Source organism: Crocuta crocuta, unplaced genomic scaffold (genome assembly GCF_008692635.1).
Source record: "Crocuta crocuta isolate KB4526 unplaced genomic scaffold, BGI_CrCroc_1.0 scaffold56, whole genome shotgun sequence".
NCBI classification, from domain to species: Eukaryota; Metazoa; Chordata; class Mammalia; order Carnivora; family Hyaenidae; genus Crocuta; species Crocuta crocuta.
In genome coordinates, this window is record NW_027531334.1 from 9,466,840 (window position 1) to 9,486,749 (window position 19,910).

The window sequence follows — 19,910 nt, forward strand, 5'->3', positions numbered from 1 at the left end:
CCCCCCCCCCCAGCATTGAAGAGCCTAAGTAACATTATTTTGAGATTAAGGCCTCCATTAAGAGCAAACTCAGGCTGCATGTAGCTCCAGTTTCAGGAAAAGCCTCAGATTTCAAGGCTAAAGCCATCCTCGGACCGCCCTCAGATCAGCTAATCAAAAAAACATTCCTGTGGTCTGAGTCAGGGCTGGGAACTGCAGACAGTTATTTTGTACAACCTAGCCAATTACCACTTGCCTGAACTCCACGTGGGCCCTTTGAACTCACCTCATAATTGGTCATTTTCAAAGGATTCTCAAAAGTCATGATTGGGTCCCACCAAAAGTAATGAGCACCTCACAGATACTGAATGGTCAAAGCTGTTACCATAGGTGCCGTACAATTATGACTGGTGCTTATGTGATGATGCTATAGTACAACGTGTGCACTGTAACACCCCCGCCCCTTACCCCATAAAAACCCTGCTCGCTATTGTTCGGGGCTTCACCCTGTTGCCGCTGCTCCAGTAGACGGGTGAGCCCCTGCTCGAGCTTGTAATAAAGACCCTTTTCTACTTGCATCGGTGCTGGCTCCTTGGTGGTCTCTGGGGACTCCCGAATCGGGCACAACAGCATACCAGGCCAGAGAGTTGCAGTATACTGAGATACGAAGGAAGCAAGTAACGAAACAGGTGGAATTGGAAGAGGTGATGTCACCCCAAACATCATCCCATCAATCTTACCTGTACTGGGTCATGCACATCCACGTTGTCGTTAAGTGCAGTGAAAAGGACACAGGAAGATGAACGTACATATGCAAGTGCTTACTGTACAGGAGGCACTGCCTTCCTTCTGCCTTTATCAAACCTTGACATTACCATCCACTCTCCTGAGAGGAATGCAGACCTGACTTCAGCGAATATGAAAACTATTTCATGTATGAGGAGAAGATCATTTCCAGGAATACCCATGAAGAGCTAGGCCAGCATTTGCCCAAGGACTAACCTAATAGACAAAGTACCATGAGCATATCTGGTGCCATGACCTCAGTGGAGCTGTCGGAGATGTGGCTTCTCCAAAGTGAGAGAAGATACTTTTAGTTTGCATAAAGAATGCCCGTTTCTTTGCTTACCGCCTCAGTGTTTGTAACCTACATTCTGTTGAAATGGGTTTTCCCACGCTGTGGTGGTCTCTACTCTGTACCCAGTGGCTGGACAAAGGGTCATTTTCTGCTTCACATGTGCATTTTATTCTTTAAAGGGCAATAAGCTCTGAAGTATTTAGTGTTGCTGCCATTTTACAGATGAGGTAACTGAGGATCAAGGGTTCTGATGTTACATTCAAGGCCTCACTGCTAATCAATTGTAGGTCCCCATTCATTTGGAAGTCTACTCGTTTCTAAAGACTACAATTTTCCCATTAAACCATTAAGTACACCTGTCCCTCAAAAATGTCCTGTGCCATTTGGGGGCCACAAAAACCAAGTAGCCACCTCTGCCCTCATGCCACTGCCACCTTTACTTTATCCAGGATATAGTGGGTAGTCAGAAGCTGCATGGCTTGCAGGAAAATTTGGTGAGGGTGTATGTGTAGGTATGTTTATTAACGCCTCCCGATTGTTTCTTATTTAAACAATCCCATCCATATTTCCTTCCTCTTACATTGAAACTACCTGCTGAGCAATTTTACAGGTCAAAAGAATCTATGCCTAAAATGTGAAAACATAAGAAAAAGGTTAATGAAAGCAGTGAGAAAACTTTTGATCTCTTTTAGGATATTGCCTGTGATCTATAAGATTCACTTTCCAATGTAGTGCCTCGGCACCTGAGAGCCTGCTGATTTGTATGATTGTCCTAATGACCAATGACATGAATTACTGAAAACCTAATTAGGCCTTTTGAGCGGAGAATATTTTTAAAGAGACTCTGACATTTGGTGAGGAATGTGGTGTCAGCAGAATATCTAGCCTGAATATAATTCCTAATTTGGGAAAAGGTATTGGCATGTAATTATGGGGGCATACAGAGAGAGCAATTATATGAACCTGTCTTGAATGCTGAACTTTCAGAACAATGTAAAAGGACAAATGTGGACCACAGCCAGACAAGAACACATTATGAGCCCCGTCGGCCAAGAGACTCGTATGTGACTTATATAGTTAAGACAGATCTCTAAATAGCTACCTGGCATTACTACAAATAATTCTTATATATTGATGCCAAAGGATATTTAATAGGATATAGAGGGCTTGGGGGCCCTGAGTAGTGAATACTGGTCCTAGGAATCTTACGAAAGAGGGAAACATTTCAAAAGCACAGAAGTCTTACAATTGTGGCTCTAATAAGATGCATCTGGTTTTCTGTGGAAGGACTGTTGCTTGATATTATCCAGACCTAACCAACCAACCAAGAAAGTTGGTTGCTCCTGAAGAGGTGTACCAGTTACCTGCTGTTGCCTAACAATAATATCAAAACTCAGTGGCTTAAAATAGTACTCATCTGTTATTGTAGCTCTTGTGTCTGTGAATCATCTGATTGGCAGCGGATGTAGACTGGCCTCAACTGATGTCTAACGTATGTAGATTGATGTAGATTTGACCTTGGTTGGGTTTGCTCATGTAGCTATGGGTTGATTAGGAGCCCTGCTCCAGCCTGGGCTTGTCTGAGGCACCTTACCTGGCGCAGATCTGCTCCATGTGTCCTCACCCTCCTTCTGGCATCAATGGGCTTGCCTTAGCTTCTCGTTCTCACAGCAATGACGGTATAAGAGGCAAGAAGAAACACGGCGGGCCACTTGAGTCCTAGACTCAGAACTACAAAACTATCACTTCCACATGATTTTATTGGCTAAAGCAAACCATATGGCTGAAACTCATGTCGGGGTGAAAAAATATGGTCTGATATTTTGTGGGGAAAACCGCAAAGACACATACAAAGGGGATGGAGACAGGTAGGGGTAGAGAATTAGGGCATCTAATGCAACAGAGAGACCACAAAAGATACAGAACGGGTGTTTTTTTGCAAAAGCATTTAACTTTAGGAAGCATCTTCTGAAATACACAGAGTGGGATGGAAGGAAAGGGCCCACACTTTGATATAGCTATAGTAACTTCTTCTAAGGAGAAAATATGAGCCAAGGATAAAATCAAAGACTGTGTGAACTGTTACTGATGTGCTTCATCACATAAAGTCATCTTTTAGTAAAAGCTCAGCTAACTGTAATTATAGTTATATGTGCTTTAAATCTGGAAGCTTGAGCTCATTTGGGGAACCAAATCATAAGTGAACAGCTCCCTGTGCTCATCCAACCTTCCAAACTTCTGCTGCTCCATTCTGGTCTTTTGCTTCTAAATCAGAGTGTAAACTATTTGGTAAAGCCCATTTGACTTTGCTCCCAACCACTGGGATCAAATGCTTGGGAAAATCATTTTAAAGGAGAGATTGAGAAGTAGATTTCCCCATCCCCACACAACACACACAGACCCTACCCCCAATGCCAGGAGTCGGGGGTAATGGAGCTGAACCAACAAAAGCTGCCTCAATGTCAGTTTCTCTTCAGTGCCAACAGTCGGTGGGCAATGGTGCCGAGGGGATTCATGGAAATTTCACTTGATCTATTTTGCAGAAATCCCACAAAAACAACAGTGTTAATACTTAAACACCTTCACAACCCTTGAACACTGATTCCATACATTGCATTATCATCAGGACAACAAAAATATAATGAATCCTGTGGTGATAACTGTGAAGAACATATTTGATATTTTAATAACTTTATTACATTTTCTTGCATTTAGGAAAAATTAAGCTCAAAAGAATGAAAGAGTAACAACGTCACTACAGGCAACCATTTAATTGTGTTTCTCTGAAAACAGATTATTAGTTAGGAACATGGGGGAGTTGGTGCTGTGTATGTGTTTTTGTGGTGTTGCCTTTGTGACCAAAAACTTGTCCTTTTTTAAACAGCATATACGCGACTATATGAAAAGCAAAGCTCTCTAAATCAAGAAAAGTTACAGAAGGATTACTCCCATAAGGGAGCCTGCAAATGTTTTAAAAAATAATCTCTCCTCTTGGAATCAGATTCAACAATCAGTGATGTCAATTTGTCTCTTAATACAAAGACTGTTTAAGAGCTTTTGGTGGACAGTTCTACTCAGTCTCAGAAAAAGGAACTTAGTGCTACTGCCAACAGTGTAGAAGCCCAAATTTTCTGGGTGAATTTAGTTTTTAATAACAGTTTAGCATCCAAGGAATGACTATTATACTTAGACATAAACCTTTTCTTAACAGAAATACTCCATTTCCTTAATGAGCTATTCCAGGGAGAGTGCTGTGAATCAATTTCCAAGCAGTAACTACATCTTATTTCACTAATAATGAGGTTTTCTTACTGATAAGAATTCAAAGAAATGTATACAGCTGCCAAAATTTTAACTATTATTTCTGTGGAAGTGAACATCTCAGATGGTATACAAATCAAGCCATCAATTTAAACTGCTAATTGAAGCTTAATTTATCCTGACTTACCTGGGAATATATAATCAGAAAAAATATGGGAAAAGTTGAGATTTCATTTTGATTATCTCATAAATAGTTTAAATTGAGTTGCTGTCAGCTTCCAATTTTAGCAAATGCTGTACCTTCTGGAGAGCATAGCCTCTACTTTCTGATAATACAAGTTTTCTCAAAGAATCTAATAATTTATTTTGAGCCTCTATAATGTTGAGAACCTCAATTATTTCTATTTATAGCATTTATAAAATTAGGTTCATTCATACACATTTCACTGCAACTACTGAGTCTAGTATGTGCTATTGTACCTGATTATTACACTTCCGAATGCCTGTCATCAAATATCTTGAATATTTTAACTCCATAGCTGCGTCCTATATAAAAACATTTTGTAGTCTTTCAAAACATTCCTTTTTTGATCAGCAAATTCTATGTCCTCCCTTCCAGGAAATGGTGTAAAATAGCCCACAGTCTGTGTGTGTGTGTGTGTGTGTGTGTGTGTGTGTGTAACTGAGCATTTCTCTCATTCATCTGCTTGGCCATCACAAGGTAAAACCTTTTCCAGAGCTAGCTAATAAAAAGGGACAAGATGGATAACGTGAGAATGGAATATACTTTTGGAGTTCTATGCCTGTGTATTCATTCCTCAATGGATAGTTGTGCATTTGAGGAGCATTTATAAGGAAAAATGAGAGAAGAATAGATCTGGGGGAAAAATAAATTGGATTAGAATAAGGACGATGAATAGGTGAAGACAGCATGCTAGGGAAAAATGAGCTCATTTTCTTATTTCATATTTCCTAAATAGTGTGGTCTTAAAGCATTTTTTATGAAGAAGCTTAGAGAAATATGTATTCTGTATTTAACTTAGGGATTTTTATTGTTAAAGTACTAGTTGTAAAGCAAAATCTAGACAATTGTTTTAATAGAATTAGTTCTATTTGGTTCTGTAGACATCTAACATAGAAACTAGTATTTATATAGAATTTATTTTTAAAGAAGTCCACATATTTCTTATCACATTATTTTAAATATGAATGACATTAGTTACTTAAGAGGATCAAGTAGGTTATTTACTACAAATCCATCTTTCTGGTGGCCTCCCCAAGCATAGATAGATGTTTATTCTTATCACAGAGATAATAAGCAATATAGTGAATAGAACTTGGACTTAAGCATAGATAGGTTGTGGTCCAATCACCTCCAGTGTCTGTGATTGTAGACAAAGTTATGTATATTGTCTTCATCTGTAAAGTGGACATAGCACCTCCTGTGGCAGGATGCGTGTGGATTAAAGTGAAACCATATAAATAAGACATCAGAGCATTTCAATGAAAGTTCATGCCTACACAATTCCAAATGGTAGGCCGAATGGTGTGTTAATGGAGGAAGTGAAGAAATGTAAGAGTGTCCTCTTAATTAAGTTTCTAGGACAGCCACATGGGATACCCGCAATAAGTATAATCCCATTACTGAAGATGGAGATGCACATTATAGAACCAGACACTGCTGCAATCTAGGAGTGGCTAAGGTGGCCCGCCTGACCTAACAGGAAGGCACGGACAATTTCATTTTGCCGCATTCCCTCTCCAGAGCTGTGGAGAGACACAATGAGTCCCCCCTCTTTAATAAAGACAACCACTTTCTACACACGAACAGCCTAGTTTAGACAAGAAGAAGACAGCTGTGAGAGAGATGTGAAGACATTATTTCATTTTTATTATCTTTTAGGCATAGACGGGTATGTTAATCCATTTCCACATACAATTCCTGTAATCACAGATAGGAAGTGAAACTTGAACTGGCAAAACCTGTCTCCTGTTGCCAAAGAGTTAAATTGGAGAGACGCAACCTCAGAAGTTGAGGATTCTGCATTATCTTCCTTCCCAGCCTTGCTGTGCAGATGGCTGCCATTACACAAGTACACTCCGCTTTTTATCCCGGCATTGATTCAACAGTAATAATGCTATCCTCTTTCCCCGGAAAACTTTCTGCCGTCCATCCAGAGCTCTGACTTTTGAATGTTCTGCTCTCTAGGTTCTGACAGCTGTTTTTGCACTTAGTTAACTGTAGCAAGTGGAAGCCAAGAAATAATTGTAGTATGACCCTCTCTATTGCGACATTGCTTCTTTCTGCAAATAGATCTTAGGAGTTAGACTTTGAATCTTTGATCTCCCACACCAAAAGAAAAAAAGAAAAAATATTTATATGGAAGTAATTTCATTTTAGTGTTCATGGTTTATTGTGGAAAGCAGGTGTTTAAAAATTTTAGAATTTCTTTAACAAAATTCTAATGAGGAAAGAAAGAAAAAGAAATCACAGTATTTACAGAGATAACAGAATGGCTTAGCCATGCAAAAAAATAACTTTGGTTTTTCCCCTTTCACTTTGGTTTAAATATTGACCAAGATTCAATTTTTTTCCTGCCAAATAAAACTTCAATAAATCAAAGTTTAGAGACAAAATAACATATTTTCTTTTTCCCCATAATATTTTATACAGCATTGAATCTAATAGGATATTTTATGTATTTAATCCATACCAATGCACTACAGGAAGCTTTGATTAAACTGAGTCACTACTGCCCAGACAATAAACAGTTTACTAAATGTACAATAACATGTGTTTCTAATAATGCAGAAGTGGCAAAATATTATTCCCAATCGCTTTCTGACTTTAACTTCTATTTATTTTTCATTGCCATCATAATTTTTTATTCCATCAGTCTAAAAAAATAAACACCAGTTTTCCCTTTCGCTCCTAAGAATACAGTTCTTTACCTGGAAATCTGATGTTCATTTTTTTTTTTTCCTGTAAAATTAGATAAATCCTGGGACAAAAATGGCTGTGCAGTGTTCTCCCAGAGACCAGGCTTCTGCTTGAAAGAGCAAAGTTTAAAAGTCTAGTCACAAGTAGCTATTGGCCCTTATCCAGTCTACTTCAAAAAGTTTCCATTTAGACTACCACCCTAAAAAGTTCCTCAAGCATAAAACATGTTTATAAAGTTACAAATTTGAATGTAACTAAAGATACATAGACATTTTATTATTACACTCTCATGTACTGCTTGATAAATTATGTACCAGTTAAAAACACTAAATTATCTCAAGGTGCATTCAATATCTGTAGCGTAGTTAACAAAAACACACACGAAAAAAATATATATTCTATATTCTGTGGAAAATAACACAGCTTTGATAATGACCACTGTTAAAAATCTCCAATTCTGACTGATATCTTTTTTTAAAGGAAATAGGTATAATTTTAAGGCAGTGGATAACCCAAAGGATTTAACACCAATTTTTAATTACAGTGATTTACATTGTGATCTATGAAAATGGGAATGTTATCCATGATTTTTCCAAACTGTCTCTCATTTTTCTCTTGACAGAAAATAATTTACTAGCAGGTGTCTCTGAAGGTAAGTGCTGCCCAAATTCTGTGTTATGTCTTGTTTCGAATAGGTGAAACTGTCAGTTTGGGAGTACTATTATGTATGTGCGCTCGTGTGCATGTGTGATTTACTTCTGAAAGTCAACTGGCGGTGCATGTGCAAAATCTGCTCATGGGCCGCATATCAGTCTGACTCTCTGCCTCCTCCTCCCTCGCGATAAAAAAAATCACAGTCTTTGAATACAGCAATGTGTGTGTCCCCAGCCTTCACAAGCTGCCACCTTTGGGATTTCGGTGCTTGTGAGAAAATTTGGGGGTATTACTGATAGCAATCAGAATCAGAAATGTACCTGCTCCGATTATCCATATAAACAATTGAAATAAAAACATTACATTATATCAGATTAACAGCAACTCCCAGAACAAAGCTTACAGTGTATAAAAATAGCTACGTAAAAAATTTACATAAAAGGCAAACCAAAAAGAAATCCTCAGTGCAGACATTTACAGGAAAAAAAAAGGAAAAACAAAAAACAAACAACAAAACAACCAAACACAACATATGACCTATTATCATGGCTGCCAAAACTTGTTTTTGTTTGTAATTTCACTTCATTGTTTTTACTTGAGATAATTCTCTAAAATCCTGTGACAGCTTGGTAGAATGAACTGCTTAATACTTGAACCATGAATTGCTGTCAATGTCTTTGTATATGTATTAAATACAATCCACGTTCATGCTTCAATTGGTCTATATAGTTTTTTCTCTGAAATGATGAAAAAAAACACAATTTAGTAAGTTACCATAGCAATCATTTTTCACCATCAACAGATGCTTTGTACTAAAAGTGATAGGAATTACTTTATAGGAGCCTTTCATAAAACTCCATTGTCCCTGAGCCCATCTGTGAATCAGGCATTGTTGCAGCCCCTTCTACAATGTTTTGGAATTGCTGAGAGTCTTTATTTTTATGAAAATTGCTTAATTCATATGACGATTAGAAGCAGTTTTTTTTTTTTTCAGGAAAATATTCCATTCTGTAGGTTTTGTCTTCAAGCTTAATTTTTCCTGAGACTTTATCTAATTTTGAAGACAACAGAAGGCAAACTATATGTTTACAAAGGATTGAGGCATGAACCCTAGAGAAACAGGAAAAAAAATCCGGTGGGAATGCTCATGCTCGGCCTCTAATGGATAGCGGGACGGGGGGAAGGAAACCAGTTCTTCTTTCATCTGAGCAGTGTGAAATCCTGGTTTTCGGATTTTAAAAGTGTTATCCTGATTATTCTATTTTTCTTTCCTGTGTGTATCCTTCCAATTGTAATTCTTTACCATGCTCGCTACCTGGGGTGACCTACTCAGACTGTGACTTGTGCTTTACTTATAGTGAACCAGTTTTACTGTGGTTGTTGGGGATTTTTACATCAGATGAGTAAACTACAGCAACAGTCATTCTCAAGGACACACAAAATAATTTGTCCAAATGGCTTCTGTGATCGGCTGGCTGAAGAGATTATAAATAAAAATGAAAAGCTCAAATTCCAAGTGGTAATACGATGGAAAAGACTTTTTTTTTGAGATTGTCTTTAAAAATCACACTCATATAGCTATTATATATAAATATATGCAGTATATGCAACATTGATATATACATTATACACACATGTATGTGCATGTGTAGACATACATATACATACACATATCATATACATACTATCTGCAAAAGTTTTGTGTGTCTATACAAATCTTTTCATTTAAATAGTTTGGGGAATGACTGCATAAATATATGACACTTCTAAGTATATTACATCCTTAGATTAAAATTTTTCTGTTTAAGAGTTTTTCTCATAATTGCTTTCTAAGATAAACTTAAAGTATTAGAATCAGCTCTCATCCAGGCAAAATATCAATCTGGAAAATTCAACAACTTTGCACTCCACAAAATTTTTGGCATTAGAAGACAAAATGCTAATTGAATGTTACAATCTCAACATTGATTTTAATTAGTCACAGGATAATGATTATTTTTCAGAAGATGGGTATGACTGTTGAGATTCCATTATTCTGAGAACACCTTTCTGAGTTACCAAAGTTTCCTTTGGCAAAAACTCTCTTCCTATTTTGAAAGCTGCAAGTACGAAGCATCTTAATGTCAAGGCTTTCCCTTTTATCTCCTCGGGTGTTTTGTACTTTCGTTGGGAATTATTTCTATAAACCTACCCACCTGGACAACACTTTAGAACAGTTTCTCTCTTAGGCTTCTGTTTTGTGATTGTTTTCTTCTAACTTTTTGTTTTCCTCCAGATTACCAAGGTCCTTGTTTACATGTTTTGAGGCAGTTCTGTAAGAAAATTGAATAAATATCAAAATATCACATGAAAGTATCTTTGAAAAGCAAATGTTTTATATCTAATACAGATAATCTACTGGGGTGAAAAAAATCCACATCTGTGAGCCTGGACTGGTAACAGAACACATTCCAATGAGATTACCTTAAGGAATGGGGTTGCATTAAATATATGGTAGGAGTAAACCAATTATTTTGAACACAGACCATACATACGTAGTTACATCGTGGTTTTGGCTGGGTTATTTGTCTCTCCACTTTCTGGGAGGTGATTATTATCATTTAATAATCAAAAATTTCCTTTTGTGCAAATACTTTTTGGCAACATTTTTCTGAGGGAGTTCATTAGGGCCTTTCCCTTTAGTCATTCCCTATTATGCATCCAGATGGAGCTCATGTCCTGTATCTTTGTTTATGAATTCTGTTTTATCAAATAAATCACAGGCAAGATTAGAAAGGGACCCGAGTTTATGACAGGAATCTGGCAGAAGCCAAAGCAGCTCTAACATGGTGTTTCTCAAATTGCGGTCCTACACCGGCAGTATCGGCACCCCCTGGGAACTGGACAGAAGTGCAAATTCTGAGGCCCCACAACAGAACAAGAGAAACAGAAACTCTGGGGAGAGGGCCAGCAATCCATGATAAACAAGGCCTCCTGGTGGGTCTGCTTCTGCCAAAGTTTGAGAGTGGCTGCCATGGTTACACATGACTGGGTTCTATCCTTTAAGAGCTGAAAACAGGTTTCCTTAAGCACACAGCTAAATTCCTTGGTTTTAGGAGGACCCAGGAGAAATCATAACTGTATTTCAACAAGTGTGCCATTTCCTTCCTTCCTCCCCTCCTTCCTCCGTTACCTCCTTCCTTCCCTCTCTTCGTCTCTCCCTTCCTTTCTCCCCTTTCTTAACTTCCTCCCTGTTATAAGCTCATCAGCTGAAACACAGTGATATGGTAATTTAAATTATTATTGCCATATAATTCCTAGTAATATTTCTATTTTTAAGAAAAAGCAGGGGTGCCTGGGTGGCTCAGTCGGTAGAGGATCCGGCTTTGGCTCAGTTCATGATCTCATGGTTCGTGGGTTCAAGCCCCGTGCCGGGCTCTGTGCTGACGGCTAGCTCAGAGTCTGGAGACTGTCTTCAGATTCTGTGTCTCCCTCTCTCTCTGACCCTCCCCTGCTCATGCTCTCTCTCTCTCTCTCTTAAAAATAAATAAAAACATCAAAACAAATTTAAAAAAAAAGAAGAAAAAACATATCCAGATGTGTCAAAGAAACTGGGGAGAAAATTCCATTTTTCCCATAAAAGTATTTCTATTAGTGAAATAGAATTGCTTCATTCACTTGCTAAGAATCACAACTTTACTAGAAAGAGGTATGTAATGGTATATGATATATGCCCAAGTAAGATAAAGACATATGGCTCATTTAAACTGGGGACACTCATTATATTTAGTATGAATTTAATTTGTGACTTAAAAATTCTTAGTTTAGCTGAAACTATAGCCTTCTAAGTCCATTCATAAGGCAGGAGAGCAAGTTCAAACTCTGCCAACATGACAAAGTGCTAAAATATGTAATAGCATTTTACAACAGACATTTCAAATGTAAATAAGACATGCTGTTAAGTTGGAGTCTATGTCTTGACTTATATTATCAAAAAATATTTCCTATCTTTCAGTAAAATGGTACATCATGGTGAGAGGCAACACCCTTATCATATAAATTTTCCAGAAAATGGAAGAATGATGCAAATGGCCTTGTACTTTTTCTCGTATTTTGTATATATAAAATATACATACACTACATATATATATGCTTATATATAAAATATACATAAATATGCTATATATATCAGATTCTCTGCATCACAGATGATTTGAGGTCTAGTCTCTGGCTATCAAGTTACTTAACAGACAAGATAAAGTCTTTTTAGTAACATCAACAGTAAAGTGGAGGGATAGTGGATTAGGATGTTCTCTAAGGACAAACCATGAGCTCATGACCTGAGCTGAAGTCTGATGCTTCACTGACTGAGCCAACCAGGCACCCCAAGGCTTACTTTTCTGTTCTAAAAAGTCAATTTGATTTTAAAATATTTAAAAGTTCACTTCAATTCTCTTTTCCATTCATCTCCTTTGACTATCTTTTCTTCTACTTTCAATATATTATCTATTGTTATTTTAATGTCCTTGTCTGTTTATTAATTATAATGTCCAAATCATGCCTGGGTCTGCTTGTCTACTTTTTCTCTTCATTATTGATTGTATTTTCTTGACTCTTTGCATAGTTAGCCTCTTTCATTTTCCATGACACCATGTATATAAATGAACTGTAGCATCTCCACACAGTTATTCTCCATCAGATAAGGTTTCTCTTTTCCTTTGTCAAACAGATAGGGTGAGGGTCTGATGACTTCAGTGCAGTCTAGGCTTGAGCTAGGCTAAGGCTCAGTTGTGGTTTTGGTAAAACTCTACCTCTCATTTACCTCTATTTCTAAGGCATGTCTTCTTTTTAAGGCTTCGAATTAAGATACTGGCAAGTCTCTACTACAAAGCTGTCATCATCAAGACAGTATGGTACTGGCACAAAAACAGACACATAGACCAATGGAACAGAACTGAGAACTCAGAAGTGGACCCAAAAGTATACAGCCAACTGATCTTTGACAAAGCAGGAAAGAATATCCAATGGAAAAAAGANGTAAAAAAAAAAAAAAAAGATACTAGCAAGTCTCCCTTTCTTCAATCCTTAAACATGGAAAGACTCAGCTCTTCCCTTTGGAAAGTCTCCACCCAGATCTCCAGCCATCTGTCCCCTGACACTTCAAGGTGTAGCCAATCTCTTTAGTTTCCTTGGCTTAAGTATAAACTCCTAGTGAATCAACACTGTGCTTTATTTCTATTTCACCCACAGCTTAACATGGTAGGCATCCAAAATGTATTTCTTTTACTAAATTGAATTAACTGAACTTATTACAGCTCATATCTAATTCCTTCCACTGTTCCTTATGATATTAGTGTTCATCAATATAAAGTCCATACATACCCAGCTGCTTTTTTACATAAGGTAAAATAGAGAGACTACTATGTTGAAATGATAGTACTTGAGTGATGCCTTTTACCAATCATTTCAGATGTAACTGAACAAAATTATATACATAAATGTGTACCTTGATTATTCTAATAGCTTCTAACAAAAATTCTAATAAATACTAATAACCATAATTTCCATAAATCAGTAAGATGTTGTGGTAGTCAAGAAATATCATGAGTCTCAAAGCCTCTTCTTTCCTCTCCTTTTATTCTCTTCACCTTCTCTCACCTCTGATTTTCCTACATTCCTTTTCTCTACACTTCTCATCTCTCTCTCTCTGTTCTTTCAAACTCATTTAATTAACTACTCTTTGCCTTTAAAGTGAACATTCTAGGGCACCTGGGTGGCTTAGTCAGTTAAGCATCTGACTTCAGGTCAGGTCATGATCTCAGTTTGTGAGTTTGAGCCCCATGTCGGGCTCTGTGCTGACAGCATGGAGCCTGCGTGGCCTCTCTCTCTCTGACCCTCCCCACCCTTGCACACTCATGCACACACACACACATACTCTCCCTCTTTCTCTTTTTTTTCTCTCTCAAGAATAAACAAACATTTAAAAATAAATAAAGTGAAAATTCCAACTTGTTTGGAGCCACTAGACAGAGTGACATTAAGAGTCAATGTTCTGTAGGCATATTCTAAAAAAGAAAATCTTTTAAATTAAAAAATTTGGCAATGTAATAAATCAATTTTGCAAATTTGATTGTTTTGAACTTTCTTTGACCTGTATGAGAAGGAAGAAGTTAGATTAAGCTTGAGGACATAATGATTTCACAGCTTTGAAATAAAGCATGGACTATTAGAAGCTCTGGTACTAGTGATTTTAACCCTTGTATTTTGCTAATCCTCATATTTATAACAATTATAAATTCTTAGAAAAATAAAGAATAAACTATTTGACTATACTTAAGGNCTCAGTTTGTGAGTTTGAGCCCCATGTCGGGCTCTGTGCTGACAGCATGGAGCCTGCGTGGCCTCTCTCTCTCTGACCCTCCCCACCCTTGCACACTCATGCACACACACACACATACTCTCCCTCTTTCTCTTTTTTTTCTCTCTCAAGAATAAACAAACATTTAAAAATAAATAAAGTGAAAATTCCAACTTGTTTGGAGCCACTAGACAGAGTGACATTAAGAGTCAATGTTCTGTAGGCATATTCTAAAAAAGAAAATCTTTTAAATTAAAAAATTTGGCAATGTAATAAATCAATTTTGCAAATTTGATTGTTTTGAACTTTCTTTGACCTGTATGAGAAGGAAGAAGTTAGATTAAGCTTGAGGACATAATGATTTCACAGCTTTGAAATAAAGCATGGACTATTAGAAGCTCTGGTACTAGTGATTTTAACCCTTGTATTTTGCTAATCCTCATATTTATAACAATTATAAATTCTTAGAAAAATAAAGAATAAACTATTTGACTATACTTAAGGGTGACAAAAACTAAGTAGAAACTGAAGGAAATTTGGGCTCTATTTTTATATAACTTTTCCTATGAGGTCACTTCCCAGCTGGAGAGGCATAAGCTAACTAAAATAAATTCTGAAAGTAAAGGAGGAAAAAAAATCTCAGAAAGGAGAGAGCCACAGAGTGGTGAGAACCCCAAATATTTGTGTAAACCACAATAAACCCCTTGGATGTTATTTCTCCCCTTGAATGGGAGAAATTTCACTTAGCCAAGTAGAAAGCAACAGCTAGAAAGCTTAAAAATGTGACGTAGGGGTGCCTGGGTGGCTCAGTGGGTTAAGCATCCAGCTTTAGCTCAAGTCATGAGTTCGAGTGCCACGTTGGGCTCTGTGCTGACAGCTCAGAGCCTGGAGCCTGCTTCAGATTCTGTGTCTTCCTCTCTCTCTATCCCTCACCTGCTTACATTCTAAGTCTCTTTCTCTCAAAAATTAAAAAAAAAAAATAAAGAAAATGTGACATAGATTTTAGCTACTACCCTACATAGAGGAACATAGTTTGGAGTTGAACATCACCAAGCCAAAAGTCTTTGGCAAACATATCAGTGTTTCTACTGAAATCCCAGAAACACCAAGTAAAGACTATGTGATGAGTCTTGGTATTCAACCTAAGACAGGTGTGCCATATAAAATGTAAATGTAACTTTCACAAAATCAAGAAAATCAGCCAGAAGTTTAATTGCCTGCCAGGAAAAACAATCCATATCTTTTAGAAAAATATAATGGAACATGGAATCTCTACAACATATCATCCCCAAAAGTCTGATATATAATAAAAAAAAAGTTACCATACATATGAAGACTAGAAAAATGTAATACAAAGTCCAGAGAGTATTCTTGGATGACAGAGACTTTAGAAATAGCAAGGAAGAACTTCAAATTAGTTACTGTATTACATGTTTAATGACATAAAGAAAAATGTGGTGACACTGAGAGAACAGAAAGAAATTTAAGTGCAAAAAATGTAAACAAAAGTGATTCCACTGCAAATGAACAATTCACTGAGATGTCATATTATCAGATTGGAGGTAGCAGAGAAAAGCTTCAGTGAACTTAGAAGACAAAAAAACATAAATTATAAATTCTGAAAAATAGAAAGATGATAGGAAAAAAAAGGATTGTCAATGACTTATGGGATAATATTGACCAGTCTAATATGTGTAATTGGAGTCCCAGTAGAAGAAGCAAAAATGAAGGGGGTAGAAAATATATTTAAAGAAACAATGAAAAATATTCCCAGATTTGTTGATGTCCTTTAACTTGGAGATCCAATATGCTCAGCAATCCCCAAGAAGGAATGATACAAAGAAGAACACACCTAAGTATATCATAAGCACACTAACCAAAAGCAAATATAAAGAGAAGAATTTGAAAAGTAGCCATAGAAAATTTGGGCAGAGCAACAATGACACGAATAACTGCTAACGTCTCATCAGGAAAAAAAATGCAGGTCAGAAATAACTAAACATGTTTAAAATGCTGAAAGAAAAATATTTCAACCCGAGTAAGGTAAAGGTAGTAAAGATATATTAAATTGGATGAAAGAAAACTGGAATAAATTATCGCTAGCAGACCTGTGCTAAAAAAATGTATCAGAGAAAGTTCTTTGGTTAAAGGCAAATGACACTAGATGGAAACAGAAGTAAAGGAAACTCAGAAAGAATGAATGCAGATTACATGCATGTAGTAAAATATAAATACTATTTAAGCAATTTTTATAAAGACAACCAACCATTTAATACGATTCATATAGCATTATATAAGACCCTTGAAACATTATAATTTCATTTACCTTCCTCCATCCTTTTTGCTACTGCTGTCATATCCATTACAACTGCACATATTATCAATCTCACACTATAATTACAGGAAGGAGGTTAACTAAAATTATAATGTTTCAAGGGTTTTAGATTATTACATGAGTAGATTGTTATCAATTAAGAGTTCTTATTGTAATCCCTACAGCAACCACAATAAAAGAATAGAAAAAGGTATAGTTAAAAGGCTATTAGAGAAATTAAAATGTAATACTAAAACTTATCTGGTTAAGTTAAAAGAAGGCAGGAAAAGAAAAACAGAGTACAACTAGAAAACAAATAGTGAGATGGTTGTCTTAAATGTAATTATATCAATCTTAAGTCCAGTGTAGCTTGGCTAAATCCTCCAATTAAAAGAGAGATTGTCAGGCTGTCATAAGCAAGCAAGAAAATACGATATTCTAGGGGTTAAAATTTTTTCTGGACAGTCCAGATTGTAACTATTTCAGGCTAGGAGGCCATATGGTTTTTGTTCCAACTCTTCCACGCAGGCGTGATAGTGTGCAACAACACAAACTACACGCAAAGAAATGGGCATAGCTGTGCTACCAAAAACTTCTTTACAAAATCAAGCAGCAACCTGAGAGCCACAGTGTGATCACCTTTACTGTACAGAAGTGCACTTTATAAATATACAGAGATTGTGGGGTGCCTGGGTGGCTCAGTCAGTTAAGCATCTGACTTTGGCTCAGGTCATGATCTCACAGCTCCTGAGTTCAGTCCTCACATCAGGCTCCGTGCTGACAGCTCAGAGTTTGGAGCCTGCTTCAGACTCTCTGTCTCCCTCTCGCTCTCTACCCCTCCCCCACTTGCTCACACACACTCTCTCTCTCTCCTTCTCAAAAATAAGTAAAAACATTAAAAAAATTTAAATATAGAGAGATTTAAAATTGAAAATGAAAGGAGAGAAAAAGATATACCTGTGAACAGGAAGCATATGAAACCAGTACAGCTATATTTATATCAAGCAATGTACAGTTCAACAGGAGGAACATGATAGCAACAATGAGACATTTTGTAGTTGCAACAGTTTCAGTACGTAGGGAAGTCATGACAATTGTAAGTGTATGTAATTAATGAAAATATAAAGCAAAACCTGACAGAATTAAAGGAAAAAGTAAATAGACATGTAATCTTATTTAGAGAATCTGATACCCGTCTCAGTAGCTGATAGGATTAATGGACAAAAATTCAGTACGTGCAATCATGATGAAGTAACTAGTACTGAGCTAGCTCTAGTACTGGAAGTACTGGCATATAACCCTCTTCCATGTGAAGTGATTTTATAAAATTTGAAAAAAATCTTTAAGGATAAGGAGATTTAAACAAACTATTATCTATTATAATCTGACATACAGCTATAGAACACTGTACCCATCAACCACCAAATTGTTTTCTTCAAATGCTCATGTAGCATCCACCAGGTAATACTGCATGGCTGCACGAAAGGCCAAAAGAATAAATTTCAATGCATTTCAAAAGACTAAAAGCTTATAGAGCAGGCTGTCTTAACAAAACAGAAGTCGGTGAGAAATGTTTGGAATTTAACACAGTTTGAGTTACATGGCTCCAAAGAAGAAACCACAAAGAAAATTTAAACACAGTTTTAACTGAGTGAATATGAAAATAAAACATACTGAAATTTGTGGAATGCAGCTAACATAGTGCTGTGAGTGAAATTCATAGTTTAAATGATTGTGTTATTAAAGAAGAATGGCTAACAGCAGTGATCTAAATTTTTAATTCACTTTTTGAAATTAAAAAAGGAAAAGAGAGTTGACTAAATTTGTAAAGTAGAAGAAAAGAGAATAGTAACCCTAAGAGCAAAAAGAATTAAAATTGAAAACAAGGAATAGAAATAAAAAATGAAACAAATAAGAAAGTCATTTGAAATTATTAGAAAATTGATTCATTCTCTAAAACACTGAGCATGATAAAAGAATAAAATACAAATTAATAATATTAGAAAGCAAAGTGTTATCAGCGCAGAATCAGAATTCTTTGGGTAACTTTTTGCAAAAGTGTCAACAATGTAAATGAAATGGACATTTTTCTTGAAAAGCTTACCAATTATCAAAAGGAAGCAACCTTGTGTCTATTAAAGAAGCTGAAATCATAATTTTTGTTTTAAAGCAAATTGTCATAAAGAAAACTCCAGACCCAGGTGGTTTTATCTCTGAACTATATCAAATATGTAAGGAACTAACAAAATTTTTCAGTAAAAGAAGAGGATGGGACTCTTTCCAACCCATTCTAGTGAACTCAAATTAGTACCAAAATTTAGCAGAGATATTGTAAGAAAAGAAAATTATAGATCACTCTTCCTCATAAATGTAAACAAAAAAATCCTTAATACAATGTTGATAAATAGTATCCACCAATATATAAAAATTATGGTATATCATAATACAGTAGGATTTATGCCAGGAATGCAGGACTAGCTTAATATTCAATAATCAATCAATATAATTTACTATTTTATCAGAATAAAGCATATAGGAAAATATGATTTTTTGTCAAAATAATATAAATGAAGATGTAATGTGGATGTCGAAAGAGCATTTGAGAAAATTCAACAATAATTTGTGATAGAAACTTATCACAAATATTAGTTCTAATAATCTGGGAATATTTTACAAATTTCTTGAGCCTCCTAAAGGACACCGTGTAATAGGAATTTGGCCTTGCCCAAAGAAAAGTCTGGGCTTTGTCCTCAGTTCCTGGAAGATAATCTTTAAACAGAATATTCTGAGTGCTAGGAGGGACTTTCTTTTTCCTGGTGGGTCTCCAATCACATCTGATAGTTTATGCTGAGAGGGTGTGTCAGGGTATGGCCATCCACACCCAGTGGTCTTAGGGTGGGGCCAGCCACTCTATGAGAACAACCATATGGTTTAGAGTTTTCGGCCATGTGATATCAGCCTGATTTCTGAGGAAGAGAGAGGCTGGAGACTGAGTTAAACCATATGGACAAGCAGTCAATCAATAATGCCTGTGTAACAAAGCCCTAACTTAAACTCCAGACGGTAAAGCTCAAGTGAGCTTCTCAGATTGGCAGCAGCCCATGCTTTTTCCACACATCAGTGGCAAAAACTAATTATGTCCCTGAAGACAAAGGAAACTTCACATTTGGAACTCTCCCAGACTCTGCCCTATATTTCTTTTTTTTTTTGGCCAATTTCAATGTATCCATTACTTTTAACGAACATAAACGGAGTATATTAGGTTCCGGTAAACTCTGTATTTCTAGCAATTGATCAAACCTGAGGGTAGTTTTGGGAAACACTCAACTTTTTGGTAGCAGAAGTG

The 19,910-nt window shown here is 36.4% G+C and overlaps 1 protein-coding gene across 2 annotated transcripts in view; it reads right to left on the reverse strand.

Moving 5' to 3' along the window:
* Positions 1 to 6,188: 6,188 nt before the first annotated feature.
* The window catches only part of ALCAM (activated leukocyte cell adhesion molecule), a 202,519-nt gene continuing 188,797 nt past the window's right edge, over positions 6,189 to 19,910 (reverse strand). For both annotated transcript variants that reach the window (XM_077771826.1, XM_077771825.1), the window contains 2 exons: positions 10,109 to 10,225; positions 6,189 to 8,650 (listed from right to left, as the gene is read on the reverse strand). In XM_077771826.1, the coding sequence (XP_077627952.1) occupies positions 10,138 to 10,225 (88 nt within the window). In that variant the 3' untranslated portion in view covers positions 6,189 to 8,650; positions 10,109 to 10,137. The remainder of the gene's footprint in view (positions 8,651 to 10,108; positions 10,226 to 19,910) is intronic.